The sequence below is a fragment of the Rousettus aegyptiacus genome, unplaced genomic scaffold, assembly GCF_014176215.1.
Source record: "Rousettus aegyptiacus isolate mRouAeg1 unplaced genomic scaffold, mRouAeg1.p scaffold_m13_p_4, whole genome shotgun sequence".
NCBI classification, from domain to species: domain Eukaryota; kingdom Metazoa; phylum Chordata; class Mammalia; order Chiroptera; family Pteropodidae; genus Rousettus; species Rousettus aegyptiacus.
In genome coordinates this window covers 89313740-89333320 of record NW_023416307.1, presented here as the reverse complement: position 1 = coordinate 89333320, position 19581 = coordinate 89313740, and the positions used below count along the sequence as shown (strand labels likewise).

Here is a 19581-nt window from a genome sequence, read left to right as displayed (position 1 = left end):
ACTTACAGTTTAAAATAGTGTAGTCAGCATGGGTCTCACTGAAAAGGTGACATGTGAGCAAGACTTGAAGTAGGTGAGGGAATGAGGCAAGTAAATATTTCAAGGAATAAGCAGAAGGAACAGTAAGTGCTAAGGTTCTGAGGCAGGAGGGTACTTTGGGGGATCAAGCAATAAGTAGCAAATTTGAGTGTTGTCAAAGCAGAAGCAAAAACATTTTGTTAGCCCATTTGTATGCTGGCTATTGCATGCAAAACTAAGACTCTAAATTTGTCCTTCGGAAGTCTGGATTCATAAAATTTTAGAACCAAAAACAGTTATCTTCACTAACTCCTTATTATACAGATAAAGAATATGAGATTCAGAGAGGTTATGACCGGTTCAAGGACACATAGCTAGCTAAAATGCTGCAGAGCCTACAACAGAACAAAAGTTTCCTGACACCCCATTTTCTTTCAACTTTCCTTCTCATATTTTAATTCTTTTTCTGTCCTTTATATCCTTTTAATTCCTTTTTATTTCATAAATTAACTCTTTAAAAGTGTATTTGCATTAATCTGATTCAACTGAAAAAGCACTCATTATTCCTAATATTATCTTAAGGTGAAATTCAAATACATACTATTTCTGAGGGGCAATTTTATCTTTGGATAGCAATTATGAAGTGTCATCTATCACATAACTAAAATTGTAGTCTCATCTATTGTGATACCTTTAATTTTGATTTAGGTGATGTGTGTGGATACATTTTTTTACATAAAAGTAATACATTCAGATAAAAATCATATGTGATAATTGCAGAAAATTTGGAAAATATAAAAATATCAAGCAAAAAAAAAAAACCTATAATCACCCAGGGGTAACCACTATTTAAATTCTGATGTATTTTTCCCAAAATTATTTTTCTATGCATACATGCAATTTTCTTTTAAAGATAAAATATAATTTTAGCATTTTTAATTTGATATTTTACCATATTTATAATTTTTAAAATATCATTAAGTGATAAATGTTCATCTTCAAAATGTTTTTGATTTTTGAAAATAGAAGTCAACTAGAAATAAAGGTCATTAATAAGGTGGCCTATAAAGTTTGGGTAATATTTTCAACCCATATTAAGGTGCTATTATAAACTAATATGATCAATTTTCAAAACTTTCAAAATTAGGTTATAAAATAATTTAAGAGTTTTAGAATGACATTTAACAAAAATGCAACACTATAACATGTATATCCCTCTAAAAGTAAGTCAATTCACCAATACCAAAAGGTATCGCCTTGCTTCCTACCTCTTCCACAAAGTTCCCTGCTCTGTGGCCTTTTTATGACTAACTGAATGCTTTATCTATGTATATTTTTATCTCATTGCAAAAATGAGGCTCAGACTGAACCTCCCTAAAATTAGCTTTACGCGTTAGTTCTCCTTGCCAAGTGGTTCTATCACACTTATCTAATAATTACATTTAAAAAAAAATGGTTTCTCTTTTCACAGTTCAGAGTTGTTTCTTTTTAAGTCGGCCATTTCAAATTCTTCTTAAGTAATAAAAATCACTGCCATTAAGTTACTTAGGGTTTCACTGAGAAAAAGATTTCTTACAGATCTTTAATCAGTTGTTTTGCTACAAAGTTATAAAATTTCTGTATAAGAAATGTCATGTAGATTGTTAAATATGTCTACAATTTTGGTGTGATACAATATTATAGCCCTATAAAGAGAAACTTATCTTTGACTATGTAAGAGAAGTTTTTTCTTTTTTTACACCTGTCTAAACATAATACACAACATATTCTAAACTATGAAAGGTCAAGAAAATAAAAAGTTTTCTTGTTAAATGTAAATCAGATGATGTTAATCCTCTGCCTGTAACTCTCCTCTGGATTCCCATGAAAAGAAAACACAAGTTCCTTCATCTGGCCAACAGGGTCCATAAGATCTGGGCCCTGATCCTTCCAGATACCTTCTTAAATGCCCTCCTCTCTCTCAGGTGCCCCTAACTCACTCCTCACCACACACTAGTTTCTACTATAGGGCCATTGTCCTCACTAGTCTCTCTTTCTTAAATACTAGCTATTGATCATGAGCTTGCTCTTGGCTGAAAGAGCCTTTCCTCAGGCCCAACTGCCAGACACCTAAGATGCCCTTCCCCTGACCTTCCGCTGTTATTTTGTCTCTTCTTAACACTTATGAATATTTGAAATTGCCATATTTAGTCTATTTTTTTTTGTATCTTTTCTCCTATTAAAACATAAGACCTATGAGAACAAGGGCTTTTTTTTTTCTTGTCTAGTTCATAACTGTTTTCCCCAAGTCTAGCAAAGAGGCCTGCACAGGAGACTCCCAAACTTATGTTGAATGAATGAACAAACATATTTGGAGTGGTTTGTTCAAAATATAAGGTTGATGTTACTAGGTTAGTTTTTTCTTACACCAAAATAAAATATTTCAAATAAAATATTAATAAGCGAAATTATTTTAAACACAACAGTTAAGCTTAAATAAATTCAGTGGAGAATACTTGACTAATATGAATGAATCATCACCATGTAATTTATCTTTTTTGAAAATACACATTTTTGTGGAACGGATTGATTTTTTTCCTTAGAGAGTAGAACCATTATATTACTGGAGTATCTATAAAACAAGTAAGAATGTAATATTTACAAACTAAAAATCTAGAATTAGATCGGTTGTTGAATATACATATGCAATATGCAAAAAAGAAAAACTAGTTTCAAAATCCTGGAAAAAATGGGGTGAAAATGGAGAAAATATTCTAAATATTTGAAGATTAAAATATGTTTGTAACTAGTCAATTTAATTTAAAAATAGTGATTGCCACAAAATGGGTGTCATATTAATACTGTTCTGTTTATTCATTAGGGATCTGATGGAATGATCCTATAGTTAATACTTCACCATTTTGTATCTTCCTCCTATTTCTTTATTGCTTATCAGCTTCCTTTTTCTCTAAAGATCCCAGGTTCTAGATGGAGATGAGGAGTAAGTATTAATTTGCAGAGAAGCAGCTTATTACATGGCCATTTTAAGCAACACCCAAATCCTTATGCAAACATGGATCATGGGTTGAGCTTTTAATGAGTATGAATGCTGTCAAACTAGGATTTCAAGTATTCCAAAGTTAAATGCTAAAAGTGTTTTGTTTCCAGTGACTAAAGAATTAGTTATTTTGGAATTAAAACATAACTCTGAGTACAAAGTAGTCAAGATTCTATCTGTGCCTTTCAACCCTTGGTTCCTATGAATTAAAAGTAGTCCAATTAGCCAGGTTAGAATAACCTTCGGATTATTAATCAATAACACTTAGACCATCCTTCATGTCTAAATCAGTTTATACAAGTTTCTACATTCAAACACATCTTTAAAAATATTTAAGAAGATTTTTAAATCTTTAAGAAGCTGATAATATTAACATTCAGAAGGAACTATAATCTAGAAGTCTAAAAGTTGTCAATGCCTTTCAAATTTCTTTCATGTTAAAGTTACAACTTAAAATTACAGGTACATTACCTACCTCCTAAATACAAAATCACACACCTGCACATACACCAAATTTACACAGACAAGAAATACAGGATAGATAGTGATGATTACTTTACCAAAGGATATGCCACTAAATGTCTTATAATTAATTCATGTCTGACAGGATATAGCTACTTCACAAAATCATGTACACCTAGAAACTGTTTACTTTTTTAATTAATGGTATTGATAATATTACTGCCAATAGTACCCACATTGAGTTATGCTCTTTTCTCTCAAAGATGCCAAAACACTCCACATACGTTATCTTTTTCCATTCACTCTTTCAATGAGATTGGTAGTTTAAGACCTCATCACCACAAAGTTGCTTCATTTTAGTAATGGCAAACTGAGCAATTAATAGACCCATCAGCAGTCACAAAACAAGTTTATAGAAAAACTGGAGTATACTTAAGATCTCATTTTCTCCAATTAGGCAATGTAGCTTTCTTTAATTTTATCCCAGTGATCCCATATAATGTATACATTAAAGTTTATGGCCGTGCTACCCTGAACAAGCCTGATCCTATCTGATCTTGGAAGCTAAGCAGGGTCAGGCCTGGTTACTTGGATGGGAGACCACATAAGAAGACCAGGTGCGATAGGCGTAAAAAATAAAATAATAAGGGATCGTAGACTGACAACATCCTTGCAATCTGTGAGGTCAACCAAAGGTTGCCTCGTCTAAAATAAAAAAAAAAAAATACACACACACACACACACACACGCATATACATATACATATACACATATATAAAAAAATAATTTAGTCATTAATAGATGACCTATTGAAGTTGCCTTACATTTCAGCATTTAAGCTAGATTCCAGAACCACAGAACTAATATTTTGGATTCTAAATTAAGTTCCATAATAAAAGAAACCAAGCTTTAATAGGATATTTTATTTATTATTAATTCAAAATGCACCCTTTCCTTGCCACCCCCCCACCACCACCTCCCCACCTCTCCGGCACCAAATTGCTGTTTTGCCTGCGCTTCAAAGATCTTTGGGACTCAAGAAAATCTTCCCTATTAAAAAAAAAAAAAGACATCATTGCTTCATAGCATGTTAAACTCTAGAAGTGTAATAGAACTTTTCTTATATATGTGAAAATTTTACACACTTCTCAAGTAAAATTTGTATATTTCAATCAGATTACATTTTTCTTTATAAAAATATTCAGGGAATTTCATTAGCCTTAGTCCTGCTTTCATTGCATTTCCTCCCTTCTTGAATAATATTTGGCAATAGTCTCACTGTAAGGGGTTAATAAGATATTGTTCCAGAAATGGAACTCCAGGAAAATCATACTAATAAATCAAGTTCTACTTGTTTGGATATCTGATATATATTTCCAGCAAATGCTTTTTAGAACTTGAAAACTAGTTCTCCATTTTTTATTCTTCTAGCAATTTTGTGATAAAAACATAAAAATAAACATAAGCTATTTCTAAATTCCAGAAAAATTTATTGGCTGGGATACAGGCTGTCTAATTCCTAATGCACATAAAGAGTGCTCTATTAATGTTACTGTCTGACTGATATTGTTAATTCTAAAGGGTTATTTCTCTTAACCTAAGCAGTTGCTTAATTTTTGCTGAAAGTATGATTTTCTTTTCTTTATTTCAGCATGTTTAGATTAATACGCCATTACTACTTTAAGTTTAATATGCATTCATTAAAAAAAAAAGTTTTTGAGTATCTGCAGTTCACATTCCAGGATCTTGTGACTATGTAACAGTTTACCATCTGGTATTGATATGGTCAGATAATAACTTAGTAGAATTTGGGGGTATGATGCTCTTAAATGATGAAAAGATCTTACTACAGTAGTTTTTTTATTTTTATCAATGGAAACAGTCCTTAGTTTCTAAGTCATGCCTCCCCCACCCCTGCATTGTTCTTCCTAAATGTACTTCCCATACATTGTTTCAAATAAAGTATTTGAGGAAAGTACCAGTGTAGGACAGTCAAAGTGGGGACTCTGGAGCAGTAATCAAGGATTCCTACTTTTCCATCTAGGATTTCTGGGTGCAGGCATAGAACCAGGGTAGCTGCATTAAGACTCCTGGCTTCAGATTTGAGATTCAAGGGATATCCCCCAATTCTAGTGAGTTAGGCTACCATGTTTACTATCAACTCTCCAGACACATGGCATACATACCTGCATGCACATCTTGCTTTTTATCATTTTAATTAGTTATGTGAAGGCTTTTAATCCATTGCGGACCAACCATGAATTACATAGCTTTTTGTAGTTTGATGTTACACAATTTTTTATCTTCTGTAAAATGATTCCAAACTTAACTCCAACAACCAGAATTCTTATCATTTCTTCATGGGAGTTTTATGCAATAAATTCTCTACATTTTTAAAGGGCAAATGTATAAAAAAACTAGAGTCTTTAAAACTTTTGGAAAACTTACTTTTGAAAGTATTATTTTATTAGTTTAAACACACACACATCCTTAAACATATAAATAAAACACTTAACATTATCTTATTTTTTTAAAGATCTTTAATCCCATCCTTTCCAGAAATATAGCCCACTTACTGATCTCTTCTAAATTATCCTAATCATCACTTTCATTTCATAATAAATCCTTTACAGATCTTCAAGGAGAAATGGTCTTACAGACCAAGATTTTTCCTTAGAATGTGTGATTCGAGAGTACCATAACAAGTTTTCAAGAACTTTATGTAATAACATAATGTAATGGGACGAGTAGGCATATGACACTATTTTTCCAAAAGCTGCATGATCATCCATTGATCATCACTTTTAACAATCTGGTAAATCAAACCTAAATTAAATTAAGCTTTTAAAAGTTCAAATTGGATTTAACTAGTTGATCTAATTTATTGATGGAAAACTGTCTCTAACAATTACTAAAATTACAGATTTAGAAATGAAACATTCCATTAGCTATCTCTGCCACAATAGCAGCATAATGTTATACCTTGTTCCTTTACTCTCTCCCATCCCCTTAAGAAACTGGGATGTTATTAAATGGTCTTATTTCCCACCCTGGCCTCAGTTACTTGGGTTTGGAAGACATGGTTTCTACTAGGGTTAAAAGACATATCTCTGTATATTATTTACAACTAAGGACCTAAAAAGTTCTCTGTAAATTTTAATTATCAAAACATCCTTTAGGATAAAAAGTATTTCTACTCCTCAAAGATTAGAGAACTGAGTATAATAAATACCTGATTTATGTAAGTGATCATGATATGACTGCTAAAGCTATAGATGACATTTTGATTTCCAGCAAGACTTCTTAAATTTTACCTAAATTATATATTAAAATGTCAGAGTTCAAGAGCTTCCTTCCTCATTTTTCTTAACTGTTTAAGAGAATAGCCTTACCACTTTCTTTTGCCAGTAAGTAGCTAAAAGGTAATAAATTTGTCAGCACTTTCATAGCTACTATCTGTACTGGGACAGGAAAGGGTGCTTTCTGCATTGTTCTGGTTTTCATGGCTCAATCCAAACCATATAACACTCTGGCTCCAACTAAGAGTTTTAGAATAAACAAAAGAAAGAAGTGTAACTATTTAACGCAGTAGGTTCTACATTTATGGAGCCCATAAGCTGATTTCCTGGGGAAAGTAACAACAGTCTTAAGACTTTAAATGAACTCTTGGATGCTGGAATCACAGCAAATTCAGGAAAATTAGTAATATGTAGGTAACCTCTACTCTTTTTTTAAACTGACCTCACCCTGGGCAAGTAACCATCTCCTGATGCCATTGTTGGAGACGATTTCTGGCTGAAAGATCATTTTTCTGACTCAGTCTGGCTTGCTTTTCTTGGTTAATTATCCCCATTTCTCTCAACGTTTCACTCTTCTGACTATAGTGGTCAACATTTATCTTCAAGAAAGACTTTTTAAGAGATTCGGTTCCTTCGGCCGTCTCCCTCTTTATCCTAGCTAAATTCCCCCAGCCCCCATTCCATCGCCCTTGTTTCACTAAGATTTTGCTAAACATTAGACACAGCACATGATCTCCAGTCTTCACTGTCTGGAAACAGATATAAAAACATTCGATTGGCGAGATTGTAAGCTTCCTTGGGCTTGGAATTTGAGTTATTAGTTCTTCAACTCATAAAACCCTATAGCGCAAAATTTAAATTAAAAAAATTTAAAATAAAAAAACCGCTCCCCTTTTTCTAACCTTTGGCCACGCCCACTGCCCTCCCTCAATCCTCCACGCGAAACTGCAGGAAACCGGAGGGGGCGGGGCGGTGACGTCACGACGCCGGTGCGTCACGGAACGGCGGCGGCTACGGCGCTGGCGGTGGCTACGGCAGCGGCGGCATTTTAGTCGACAGCGGCGGCGGCAGCGGGGCTGCTGCTCCTCCCAGCATCCCTGGCGCGGCCATTTCAGCCCCATCTTGGCCGAAGGGAGGGAGCTGCAGCCGCCGCTTCAGCAGTTTGAATTTCAGTTTCTTCAGGGTCTGCGAACCCGGTGCACCGAGGAGGAACCGAAGAAGTTCCCGTTGCTACCTCACAGCGAGAGCGCCTCCGCTCGCCAGCCAGTCGGTCGCCGCCCCTCACTCTCTCAAGAGCCGCGAGGGGAGGCCAGGACTGCCGCCGCCCGCGGGGGTGGCTCCCCTCTGAGGGGAGGACTGAGCCGGCGTTTCTCTCCCTCCCCCGGAGCGGGTTTCCGCCAGAGACAGTCAGCATGTCCCTGGGGCTGAGCTCCGGCTAGAGCCGGGGAAGGAGGGCCGCTCGCCCGCGCCGAAGCTTTGCCGCCAGCCCGCGACCCCTGGCTGGATCAGAAAGCCCCGGCTCCGGCGCTGACGCCGGCACCGGCCTGCGGAGCGCGAGCGGGGCAGCACCGCCCCTCACGCTGCCGCCGCCGCCTCCCCGTCGCCCTCTCGTTCCCACCCCCAGCCAAGGCCTGCTGACCGCGCGGAGCGCCGCGCTGGACTGACCACGGCGGCCGGGAAACCTGAGGAGGAAGCAGCCGGCCCGCCCCTGGGATCACGCTCTCGCCGCCACTGAGTGGATTGAATTGAGGCGCCGCCGCTGCCGGAGGCGAAAAAGAAGGAGGAGCCGCCGCGCGAGTGAGAAGGGGGCTGAGCTGAAGAGACCGACACAGAAGGAAACGGGGAGGAGGATGTCTCAGAGAGCGGCCGGCGTTCAGATCCTCCCGTGACTCTCCCAGTGGCGGGCCTCAGACCCCAGCGCGGACTCGGACTTTGTCTTTGGGGGCCCGTGCTCTGCCCCTTCCTGGTTTCCGGCAAAATCGCGGAGAAGCCGGCGTGCCTCTCCGCCCTCCAGGCTTCCTCACCATGTCCAAGATGCCGGCCAAGAAGAAGAGCTGCTTCCAGATCACCAGTGTCACCACGGCCCAGGTGGCCACTAGCATCACCGAGGACACCGAGAGCCTGGACGACCCGGACGAGTCACGCACAGAGGACGTCTCCTCTGAGATATTCGACGTTTCTCGGGCCACGGATTATGGCCCTGAGGAGGTCTGCGAGCGTAGCTCTTCCGAAGAGACGCTCAACAATGTTGGGGATGCGGAGACTCCCGGGACGGTCTCCCCAAACCTCCTCCTGGACGGGCAGCTGGCAGCCGTGGCGGCTACTCCCGCCAACGGAGGAGGAGCCGTTTCAGCCCGGAGCGTGGTTGGGGCCCTGGCCAATACTCTGACGGCGGCCACCTCAGCCACCTCCTCAGGAGCATCCAGCGCCCCCCCGGCTGCGGGCCCATCTGTAGGGCCAGGGCCTGCAGCCCCATCGCAGCCCCCCACCACTTGTAGTTCCCGTTTTCGCGTGATCAAGCTGGACCACGGGAGCGGAGAGCCCTATAGACGTGGCCGATGGACGTGTATGGAATACTATGAGCGGGATTCTGACAGCAGCGTCTTGACCAGGTCCGGAGATTGCATTAGACACAGCAATACTTTTGACCACACTGCGGAGCGAGACAGCGGCCTTGGCGCCACCGGAGGGTCGGTGGTGGTGGTGGTGGCCTCTATGCAGGGGGCTCACGGGCCCGACTCGGGAACTGACAGTTCCTTGACTGCTGTGTCACAGCTACCCCCGTCGGAGAAAATGAACCTGCTGGCTTCGGCCCCGTCGCGGAGTTTTGGCGTTGGGCCGCCCCAGCCGCCGCCGCCGCCCGTAGGTGGGGCTGTGGTTGCAAGCTCCGCTCCGATGCCGCCGTTCCCGGGAGCTGCGGCCGGGCCGCAGCAAATTATGGCAGCCCCACAGCCAAACCAGCCCCAGGGAACTGGGACGGGCGCCGTTCCTCCGGGGCCCAGTGCACAGGGTCTGCCACTAACGAACGTAACCCTGGCGCAGACCGGCATGTCCCTGCCTCCGCAGCCGGGCCCGGCCACCGGCGCTACTGCGACGCAACAGCCCCAGCAGTTCGCGTATTCCCAGCCTCAGATTCCGCCGGGGCATTTGCTACCCGTCCAGCCCTCTGGTCCGAGTGAGTACCTGCAGCAGCACGTGGCCAGCCTACAGCCGCCAAACCCCACGCAGTCCTCTGCCGCCGGCGCCGGAGCGAGTCCATCTGCGGCTACCAGCTTTCCGGTGGGCACTGGCCAGAATGCCTCCGCTGGAGGCGCGCAGCTCATGGGTGCCTCTTCCCTGCCTAGTGAAGCCGTGGCCTCGGGGCCGGGACCCGTGCCAGGCGGACACGCCGCGCCTTTTCAGACGGCTGGAGTGCCCCCGGCTGCTGTAGGAGGTGCGGGGCAGCCGGGCCTAGTTCCTACCGGGGCCGGGAAGCCCCATTCTGCGCCTCCACCGCAGATGGGTGGCAGCAGTATGCCGTCAGCCGGGCCTGGTGGCCCTCACACCCTGGTGCCCGGAGTTCCAAACGTGCCTGCCGCCGTGCCCGCTCCAAGCGTGCCTAGTGTGTCTACCACTTCTGTTACTATGCCAAATGTACCCGCGCCTCTGGTCCAGTCGCAGCATCTGAGCAGCCATACACCAGTCAGCAGAAGCAGCAGCATAATCCAGCATGTTGGGCTGCCCTTAGCGCAAGGCACACCCAGTGTACCAACAAGTCTACCACAGTCTGACCTAAGCCAGTTTCAGACTCAGACCCAGTCTTTAGTCGGGCAAGTTGACGATACTAGAAGAAAATCAGAACCCCTACCTCAACCACCACTTTCTCTCATTGCTGAAAATAAGCCTGTTTCGAAGCCTCCTGTTGCAGATGCCCTGGCAAACCCCCTTCAGTTAACACCTATGAACAGTCTGGCCACCTCTGTATTCAGCATAGCTATTCCTGTTGATGGTGATGAAGACAGGTATGGAAATCTTATTTAAAATATTTGTTGGGTTGCTTGGCCAAACGTAGTTTAGGATGCGACTTTGGGAGAGAGATTTTCATTTTGAGGCGCTCAGCATCTTTAAATATAAAAATTAGTTTGTGTTTAGTAAAGTTAATTTATCAGTTCTTGAAGACATTAGATTCCCGATGTGTGTAATGGTAGAATTATCTTGTCACAGTTCCTTAAAACTAACATGGATAAAGATGCAACATTGTTTATTTTTAAAAAGTGGATTTTAGCTTAATCCTTCCAATTTAGAGCTGGTGACTTAGTAGGTTATACCCCATAGGATTGATTGCCCCTTTCTTAGATGTCAATCACACTTGAACATTTATGGCAGAGGCTTTTGTCAGTGTGAGTTTTGAGACACATAAAATTAGAAGGCCCTCCAGTAGAAAAAGATCCAAGTAAAGTATCTATCTCTTCCAAAGTATCTGGAAAGGCTGGAGAGATAGTGGTGAAATGTCAAATCCAGCTTTGAAGATCATATCTTCATTCAGCCTTTTAATGAAAGAATCTAGAAAGTCAGGAGGCTTCCCACTGACTGTAAGATACGTTTTTTTAAAGCAGAAGTTTATTTGAAGATGCTCTTAACTTCCATTAGTCTTTTTACTATAGGAAAGGGAGGTCTGAGATAAATTCTTTGGCAGTAGTGAAAGCTGTAGTTCTTGAAATTAGAGTAATTTTATAGTAAAAGGATGAATGTCAACAATTGGCTCCCTCAATTTAAGGGGTGCTTTTAATAGTTTAAGTGAAAGTTGATGTGTAGCCATATCAGTTTTACACAGTTGATATTTGGTTATGGTCTGATGAGGATTTTAAATGGTTTTGAGGAAAATATTAAAACGACATAACTAATGCAAATTTTTTTTTTAAAAAAAAGACTTGTTACAAAGCTTTAAAATTATATTTTAAAATTTCAGAGAAAGTTTCAGGTACTTCATAGGCAGATATTTGCTGGGGTTTTTGAGAGGTTAATTTTAGATGTGCTAAAAGATCAGAACTATTTTATGGGTTTCTAGAGTAATTTATGTAGAATACAATGATCTGTTAAAGCACTTTCTTATGTTTCTTCTGAGTTTCCTTCACATTCTTAACTTTTCATTTCTAATTAGCCTTGTGTTTTTGTTATATACTTCTATTGGTTTGAAAATGCTCACTGAAATTCATCTTCTTTGATTTTTGTAATTCAAAGTTCATCTTTTTTTATAGGTGATTTGTTTGTGGGGAGTCTTTCTTCCATTTAAGAACTCTTAGAGAATACTACGTTTCCATAAGTGAGCTCAGCTAGCTAGTCATTGAGAAATTTTATATGGATGGGACTACCAAGTAAAGAAACTGATTCCGCAAGCCACCCAGAAAAATTCTTCTTTACATTTGCTCCCATGTTTCACTTTTCACACTTAGGAGCACACCTGAATGCAGATTGAGTTTAATCGTTCACCTCTGTAATAGTCAACAGGCCACCTTTCCTTTTCTAGCTGCCAGAAGCCTTTTTTTTCTGATGGGTTGATAACCATTTTGCTTATCTCTCTGTTCCTGTTGTATACTGCCTCCATATTTCTTCAAGAAGTAATGACTGGTTTTCCAACCTGCTCCCACTCCCAAAACACGTGCACACCTATGAATGAAGAATATTGTCTCTCCACACCTCTTTCAGTTTACAGTATATGCAGTTACATTCCCCATAACTTTAATATGATATGGTGTGAAGCACAGAGATCTATTGACAGATGGAAACTCTGGATGTATTCTTTAGGGTATGACCTCAGTGATGCATTTATATCCTCTATCTTTATTAAAGGAGTTAATAATTTCAAGAATCTCATTTCTAAGCCTGTGAATGTTTGAACTACAGATACTACTGTATCAGTGTCCTTATCAGTTGCAACAGTTAATCCAGTGCAGGGGTTTTGATGAGTGTGCAGTCCTATTTTAAATGCTGCACTTCCCTCCCTCCACCCAGTCTTTTAAAATCTGTATTGCTTATCAAATGTGCATTTCTAATTTTTTTAAAAGTCTTTCATTGGTTTTTAATTTAACATGCTAGTTTCCAAGATGTAATCTTACACATTTGACTATTTTGTCATCAGACCAACGCACCTGGTGAAGGAATAAATCCATTGAGTAGAAACAGATTTTTTTTTTTTAATGGAAAAGCCTTTGTAAAGGGGTGTTTTAAAGTCGTATGCTTGAAATTAAATAACACAGTTTTTCCAGGCGTATGTTTAAAATATCGAGTACTTTTGAGGAGCTGATACTAACAAAATTGTAACTTTACCGTGGTGATTTTGGGTTGCATTATTAAATTCTGCCTACCGTTTTATTTGCGGTCATTCAAATGTAAAATAAAACATTGGAGTGAGAGGTCTTGAGTAATTATGACTTAAACTCTATGAATAGATTGACAAATTTCAGATCTTAAGAAAATAGTTGTTAATAGGATGTTTGCTTTTTAAAAAAAAAAAATAGTGAGAAAAGGAAGGAAAATGGAAGATGAACAAAAGATGATTGAGGTGATTTAGGTTGATATATTGAAAACTGTCTTGTGATTTTGGTTCCATTACCTAATACAAGGTTCTGTATTGGCTCATTTTGAATTTCAAAGAATCAAAAAAGACCTTGTGTTATTACATCTTAGTATTATACCTTTAAAAGGGCTGATAGTTGTATATACAAAGTAAGTAAATGTCTTAAAGTTCTTAATTGACTTTGCCCATTGATCGTATATTATTAATTACCATGAAGTTAATATATCATTTTAACTTTTCTCTTTAGAAAGACTAGTGGTCACTTGAGATTCATCAAATTGATTTTGTATAACTGGGGTTATGATGATGATTGAAAATATAGTTGTGTAGTCACTTTTACAGTGAACGTTACAAAATTTGTTTAAACTACCTATATACCTAACAGACTCTTTTTTGGTAAATGGGGGAAGTGCAAAATATTACTGGCCCTTTTTGAAAGTTAACGCAGTACAGATAATTTTCCATAGATAGCTGACCAATGCAAACTCTGTAGGCCACATTCCAGAAACTCATGAATGGCTGCAATTGTGAACTTTTAACTTCAACAAAAAGACTGTTGAAAACCTGATTGTAAGGATCCCTATTTGTGTAGTTTGCTAATGATTACTGATAAAGTATTACAAATTGTGAATGGTTAGTGGTGTGTTTCTGGTATATGCCATAAATACAAATTTTGTTTGAAGAGTTACATATATATGAGATATACATACATACATATCTAAATATATACATTTTTTTTTAATGGAGTTAGGTTTTTTTTTTTTTTTTTTTTTTTTTACTTGACTGGTTAAGTGAGAGGATTATGTAAATGTGTATCAGGAGGCAGAACTGTCACTCTTACCTTTACTGTAAAATCTATAGATACTTCTTAGATCTCCGAAAGCCTTTATTTAGTCCTTAAAAATGAACGCTCCTTAAATCTGTGTTTCTTGGGAACTTATGTTTCTTTATATTGAATTGTGGGGATAATTTTGCCCTTTCAGCTTTATAGTTGATATTTATATCACACATAGATAACATCTTAATGCCTAAGTATCAAGGATTTTGTAATCAAAGTGTAAAATCCTGTGTATGAGTAACATTATATACTATAAAAATTGATGTTGGTGCATTCATCAGAGAGCTATGTTGATGACTAAAGTATGAAGTTGGTGACTTTAGTTATCAACATAGTTCTAAGTAAAGGAAATTATAGATTTCCAGAAAGGCTAATGATCCCAAAGTGCCTCCAATTCCAAAAATCATGATGTGTGCATATGGCCTTTTTTATTTATTATTATTATTAACAGTGACATACTGTTTAAAATTTTGTGTAAACTAAATCATATAGGCTGAAATTGGTTGACTTTAGAAAACTTATGGGCTTGTATGTGTGAGCATAAGACATTCCAAGTAACTATTTTAGTGACTCTTGTTTTTTCCTTGTAGAGGAAGGAAGGTATCTTGAACTAAATCACCTGTACGAGAAGTCATTTTTTATAGTACTGGTCGTGAGGTATATATGTTTTCTAATTCCTGAGAATAACTGTAATAACATCCTTTTGTTAGCACTAATTTGGAAATAATAAAACATGACACTGGACTTATGGCTCTGGTACTTGCTAATTTGGAATGGAGTTTAGTCTTTCTCTGCACCAAAAGAGATTAGAAGTAGTCATGCTCTCTAGTGTTCTCCAATAACAAAGAGCAACCCCACCAATCAGATGGTAAAGAAACAAATATAAATCTCTTTCCTGAGGAGTGTTCGATAGGGGAGTATAAAAGGATCTTGACTTTTCTTTTCTAAAACTGCAAAATTTGGGGGATGTGAGGTTAAAAAGTGATAGATAACTAAGACAGAGAAAATATAGTGAAATGACAAGAAATGTGGTCTCCTAAGGACTGGGAAGACTTGTTACTAGTGAGGAACAGTGGTCTAATACTTTTAATAATCATTTTCAATGGGTATCCATTTTCCTTTCTAAACAGATACTCTTTATTTTTTAATTGCATTACTCTTTCAATGCTTGTATGAGGAAGAGAGGCTGTACAAAACAGATCTCTTTGGTTAAATGGCCTGAATCATAATGTTCCCTAAGTAATTTCATATTAATGGGAAGAGCAGATTTTTAATAAGAAATCTTCATAATTCAAAATATGAACAGGTAATGTATAACAAAATTCTTGAATTGGAATAAATTCTTCAAGTTTTTATGTTAAACCAGTGGACTTGTAATTTGAAGCTGCTCTTTTAGATATGATATAAAATACAAATTACTGCAGTCACAAAGAATATGCATTCCTGAATCATTGGTATAATTTAGGTCTTTCCGTAGCAATTCTAAACATACCAAATTACTCAATATTTATTATATTCTTAATCTGCCATTGTTTAAGACAAAAATTGGGACTCCATAAAGATATAGGAACAGTGACCAGTTTCGATCATTGCCTGATATTCATGATATATTTTAATACATGCACTTCAAATTTGACTGACAAATATGTTGATACCCCTATTGTTGATAATCTGCTTTACCTTTAAAAAATATGCATAATTTCTACTTTTAAATCAGATAAATTAAATTTAATCTATGCTGCTCTGGGTTACTTACTTCTCAAATTTAAAGCCCCAAATAGGAGTTTTTAGTTATATTTCTTTGTACCAAAACTAACATTTGCTTAAAAGAATGAACTCTCATGCTTTAAGTTATACTTTTACATGTGATGGTTACATGAAAATTCTACAGATCATTGGGCTGATTTTAATAGCGATCACCTAGGGCAGTGGTCCCCAGTCCCCTGGCTGTGGACCGGTACTGGTCCGTGGCCTGTTAGGAACTGGACCACACAGGAGGTCAGAGCAGCTGGTGAGTGAGGGAAGCATCATATGCATTTGCAGCTGCTCCCAGCGGTGGCATCACCACCTCAGCTCTACCTCAGATCATCAGACATTAGATTCTCATAGAAGCACCAGTCCCTGGTGCCAGAAAGGTTGGGGACCACCAACCTAGGACACAGAATGTGAATGAATGTCTTGCTAATATATACTAATCAGAGTAGGCAAGACACAAGTGAAGTCTGAATGTTAAATTGCGTAAAGCCTCCTTTCCTGTAGTCTTTCACTAAAATTTGACTAAAGAATATTGATGTCTAGAAGAGAAACTGTGATTAACGAGTCAATTATTATAAATGCTGCTGGTGTATTTCAAATGTTATTCTTAATGTTTAAAGCTGTTCATCATTATTACACAAGTAAGTTGTTTAATTTGTGAATGAAGGATATCCAAAGCAAAGTTTAAAGCCAACTAGTTTCTAAAGTAGAATTAGAATTCAGTTTTACTAAATGATTTTGTAAATTAAACCAAAACAAATTCTTATTTGCTGTATGGTCTGCCTAGCCTTTGAAAACAAAACAAAAACAGAGAAGAGGGAAGTTCTTGTTCAAATAATATCAAATAGTGTTTTTACTTATGTATTAGCATGTTATACGAGTGACCATTACAGACAATGGAGTCAGACATGTTGGCTGAAATCCAACTATGCTGCACACTTGAGGCATTTGACCTTGACCTATAGCCTTCCAAGCCTCTTGTTTCCCCATATGAAAAATGGGAATACCTACCTTTGAGAGTTTGAGAGAATTAAATGAGTTATGCAAGTAATTTGTGAATAATCCGTAGATATGACAGTTATGTATGGCAGAATAGTATTTCAGTGTCCATACTGCGCTCCCAGGTCACCTCTTGACAAGCTACAAATCATACCAAGAGTCTTCAGTTTTGATCTAAAAGTGTAATTGAATGAAATCAGAGAAAAGGAGGTGTTGTTTTAAGCCAGGAAAGTCTTGAATGTAGTAAGTACAGCAAATTGTGTTCTAATCCTGGCTCTTCTACCACATAGTTGGTTTCTTTGGTCAAGTCATTTTACTTCTCTTAGTTTTTCTCATTGGTAAAATTAGAATTTGAGGCTTGGTCAGATTTTAAGGTTCCCTGCGTAAGAGTTTAGGCATGTTATGTAAGAGCTGCCCACTTAAGCCTTGTCAAAACCGTTTTCCTTCCACCCAACTATTGTGTGACAAAAAAATGAAGTTTACAGATACTCATTTCTTGGATGCCCAAGAAAACATTTAAAGTGAATCTTATTCAACTTGCCTTGTGCTCTCTGAGTAGTAAGTACTGGGATAATCCTTCCCTTAGCGATCTCAGGCTGTATGAAAATAATCAGCACATAAATATAAGATGCTAATGGGAACAAGTTAGGATATCATGTCAGATTGGTATGGGGAGGAACTAGTTAGACTGACTTAAAATTAATTTATTCTCTTCATAGGTAATACATTAATACAGTTCAAAATATACAAGTGTATGAATTGAAAGCCTTGCCTCTTTTCTCCAGCCACTGAATTTCTGACCTCAGAAGCAACCCATTATTATGTGTGCATTCTCCTGTAAGTGTATGATCACTATTAAAGGTGTTTCTTGAAGCTTTTATTATTAAAGTATGTATCTTGGTACCATTTCAGTATCCTTTTTAGTGATTATTATATATTTTTAATTAAAATCTTGTGGTAAAGTTGTGTGTAAGGAAATCCTGGGAGAGCTCTGAGTCTCAGAAGTCAGAGTTCTCATCCAGTGGAATGTACTAAATAGCTTGGTATACCTGGCTCTGTTTATGTTTACCTTAAGTAGTTTGTTTGCCTCAATGTTACCTTAGTAATGATGAAACATTTTGGTATATGTAAAAATACTCTACCAAAAATTGATTTTTATACAGCATAATTTGGAAATTAACTCTATGTTAAACACAAACCAAGCTCAATTGTGTTAGACCCTATGTATACATAATCTGGTTTGACCCTTTAAGCAATTCTAAGTGTTTTCCTCCCCTTTTTTATGAGTTAAGGAAACTGATGCTCTGAGGATTTGAGTTACTGAGCTATTAAGTGACAAAGCATAGATTCACACTCAGGCTTCTGACTCCAAAGCCAGTGACTGCTCTTGGATATTACCAGAATTAATTTTGCTTTATTATCTTGCTAACTATAAGATGGAAGAAAGGAAACCTACTATAGCCACTGATCTGTTGTTTTATTTCTTGGACAGTAGAGAATTTGTCACCAGTGCTGCATAAAATTTAATATTTCTAATAAATTTTTTAATATGTCAGTTGCCTCTTGGTTCCTTCAGATTTCAGAGACCGTAACGTTGAGATGAACCCCCATTAATAGCATTTTCCTTGGGCTCTTAGTTTCCTCAATTTTATCATTCCAAAACAGAAGTCCTTTGATAATCAAGCCCTTCAGGATTTACAAATGAGTCATTTGAAGTTCTTGATCAGCTAGGTTTCACAGACTTGACTCCTTTAATCTATGCCCATTACTCTATGTTTTGACTAATTATCATTGCTCTTTGCTAAAAATCCCTCAGTTTATGGATACCATCCCAGCTGAAGTATTCTAGAAACCAAAAATTGCATATTTTATGAGATTGTCTTTATCCTTGGAATATAAGACTATTTACATTTTTCTTTAGTACATGGTTGTATAACTCCATATGGCTTCTTCACTTTGAATATATGTAGAAAGTGATTGTTAACTGAAAGCTTTTGCATCCTAAATGTATTTGTTCTGACATGTTCTAAGGACTTTAAGTCCATTTATAGTATTTTATTTCACAGAGTCTTTTCTCACCCCAAAATATATGACTAACTGCAGATAAATTCGTTTTTTACTCCTACATTTAACTTAGGAGCATTTCATCAGTCTATGCTGTAAAAATGCTGGAATTTCAGGACTTAAATCATATGACCTCATTTAAAACCAGTTTATTTGGCATAGGAATTTGATTCAAATTAAATATATACATATATGATTTTCCAAAGTCAGGGGATCGATCTGAGGTTATTTTAAAGGATGCCATCTTTATAAATATATTGTTAATACTCTTTAATGAATTTTAAATTTCAGACTTATAGAATAACTTCCAAGTTTACTCTTTGCTATTCTCTTGTATTTACTACCTTCCTTTTTGAGTCACTGTTTATTTTAAATCCAAGGTCTCCAAACAGACCTATGTGAATAGCATATTTGTTCCCATATGGTCCTGGATAACCCTTGTAAAAAAGCCAAATTGAGTTTTCACTTGGTTTAGTCGGCTTTCATTTAATTTGGCAGACTGATTTCTAAGTACAGTGAAACAAGGGGCCTGACAAATATATCTTGAGAGGGA

The 19581-nt window shown here is 38.1% G+C and overlaps 1 protein-coding gene and 1 pseudogene across 5 annotated transcripts in view; both read left to right on the top strand.

Annotated features, from left to right (window-relative positions):
- Window positions 1-4030: 4030 nt before the first annotated feature.
- On the top strand, window positions 4031-4146 carry LOC118602041 (annotated as a pseudogene).
- Window positions 4147-7840: 3694 nt separating this feature from the next.
- Window positions 7841-19581, top strand: part of TSC22D2 (TSC22 domain family member 2) — a 48638-nt gene continuing 36897 nt past the window's right edge. For 2 of the 5 annotated variants that reach the window (XR_004950319.1, XM_016156476.2), the window contains exon 1: window positions 7841-10817. Coding sequence is in view for 3 of the 5 variants with exons in the window: in XM_016156476.2 (XP_016011962.2) it covers window positions 8842-10817 (1976 nt within the window). In the remaining 2 variants the exon portion in view is untranslated. The remainder of the gene's footprint in view (window positions 10818-19581) is intronic. The other 3 variants (XR_004950320.1, XM_016156473.2, XM_016156474.2) reach the window with 3 other exon arrangements.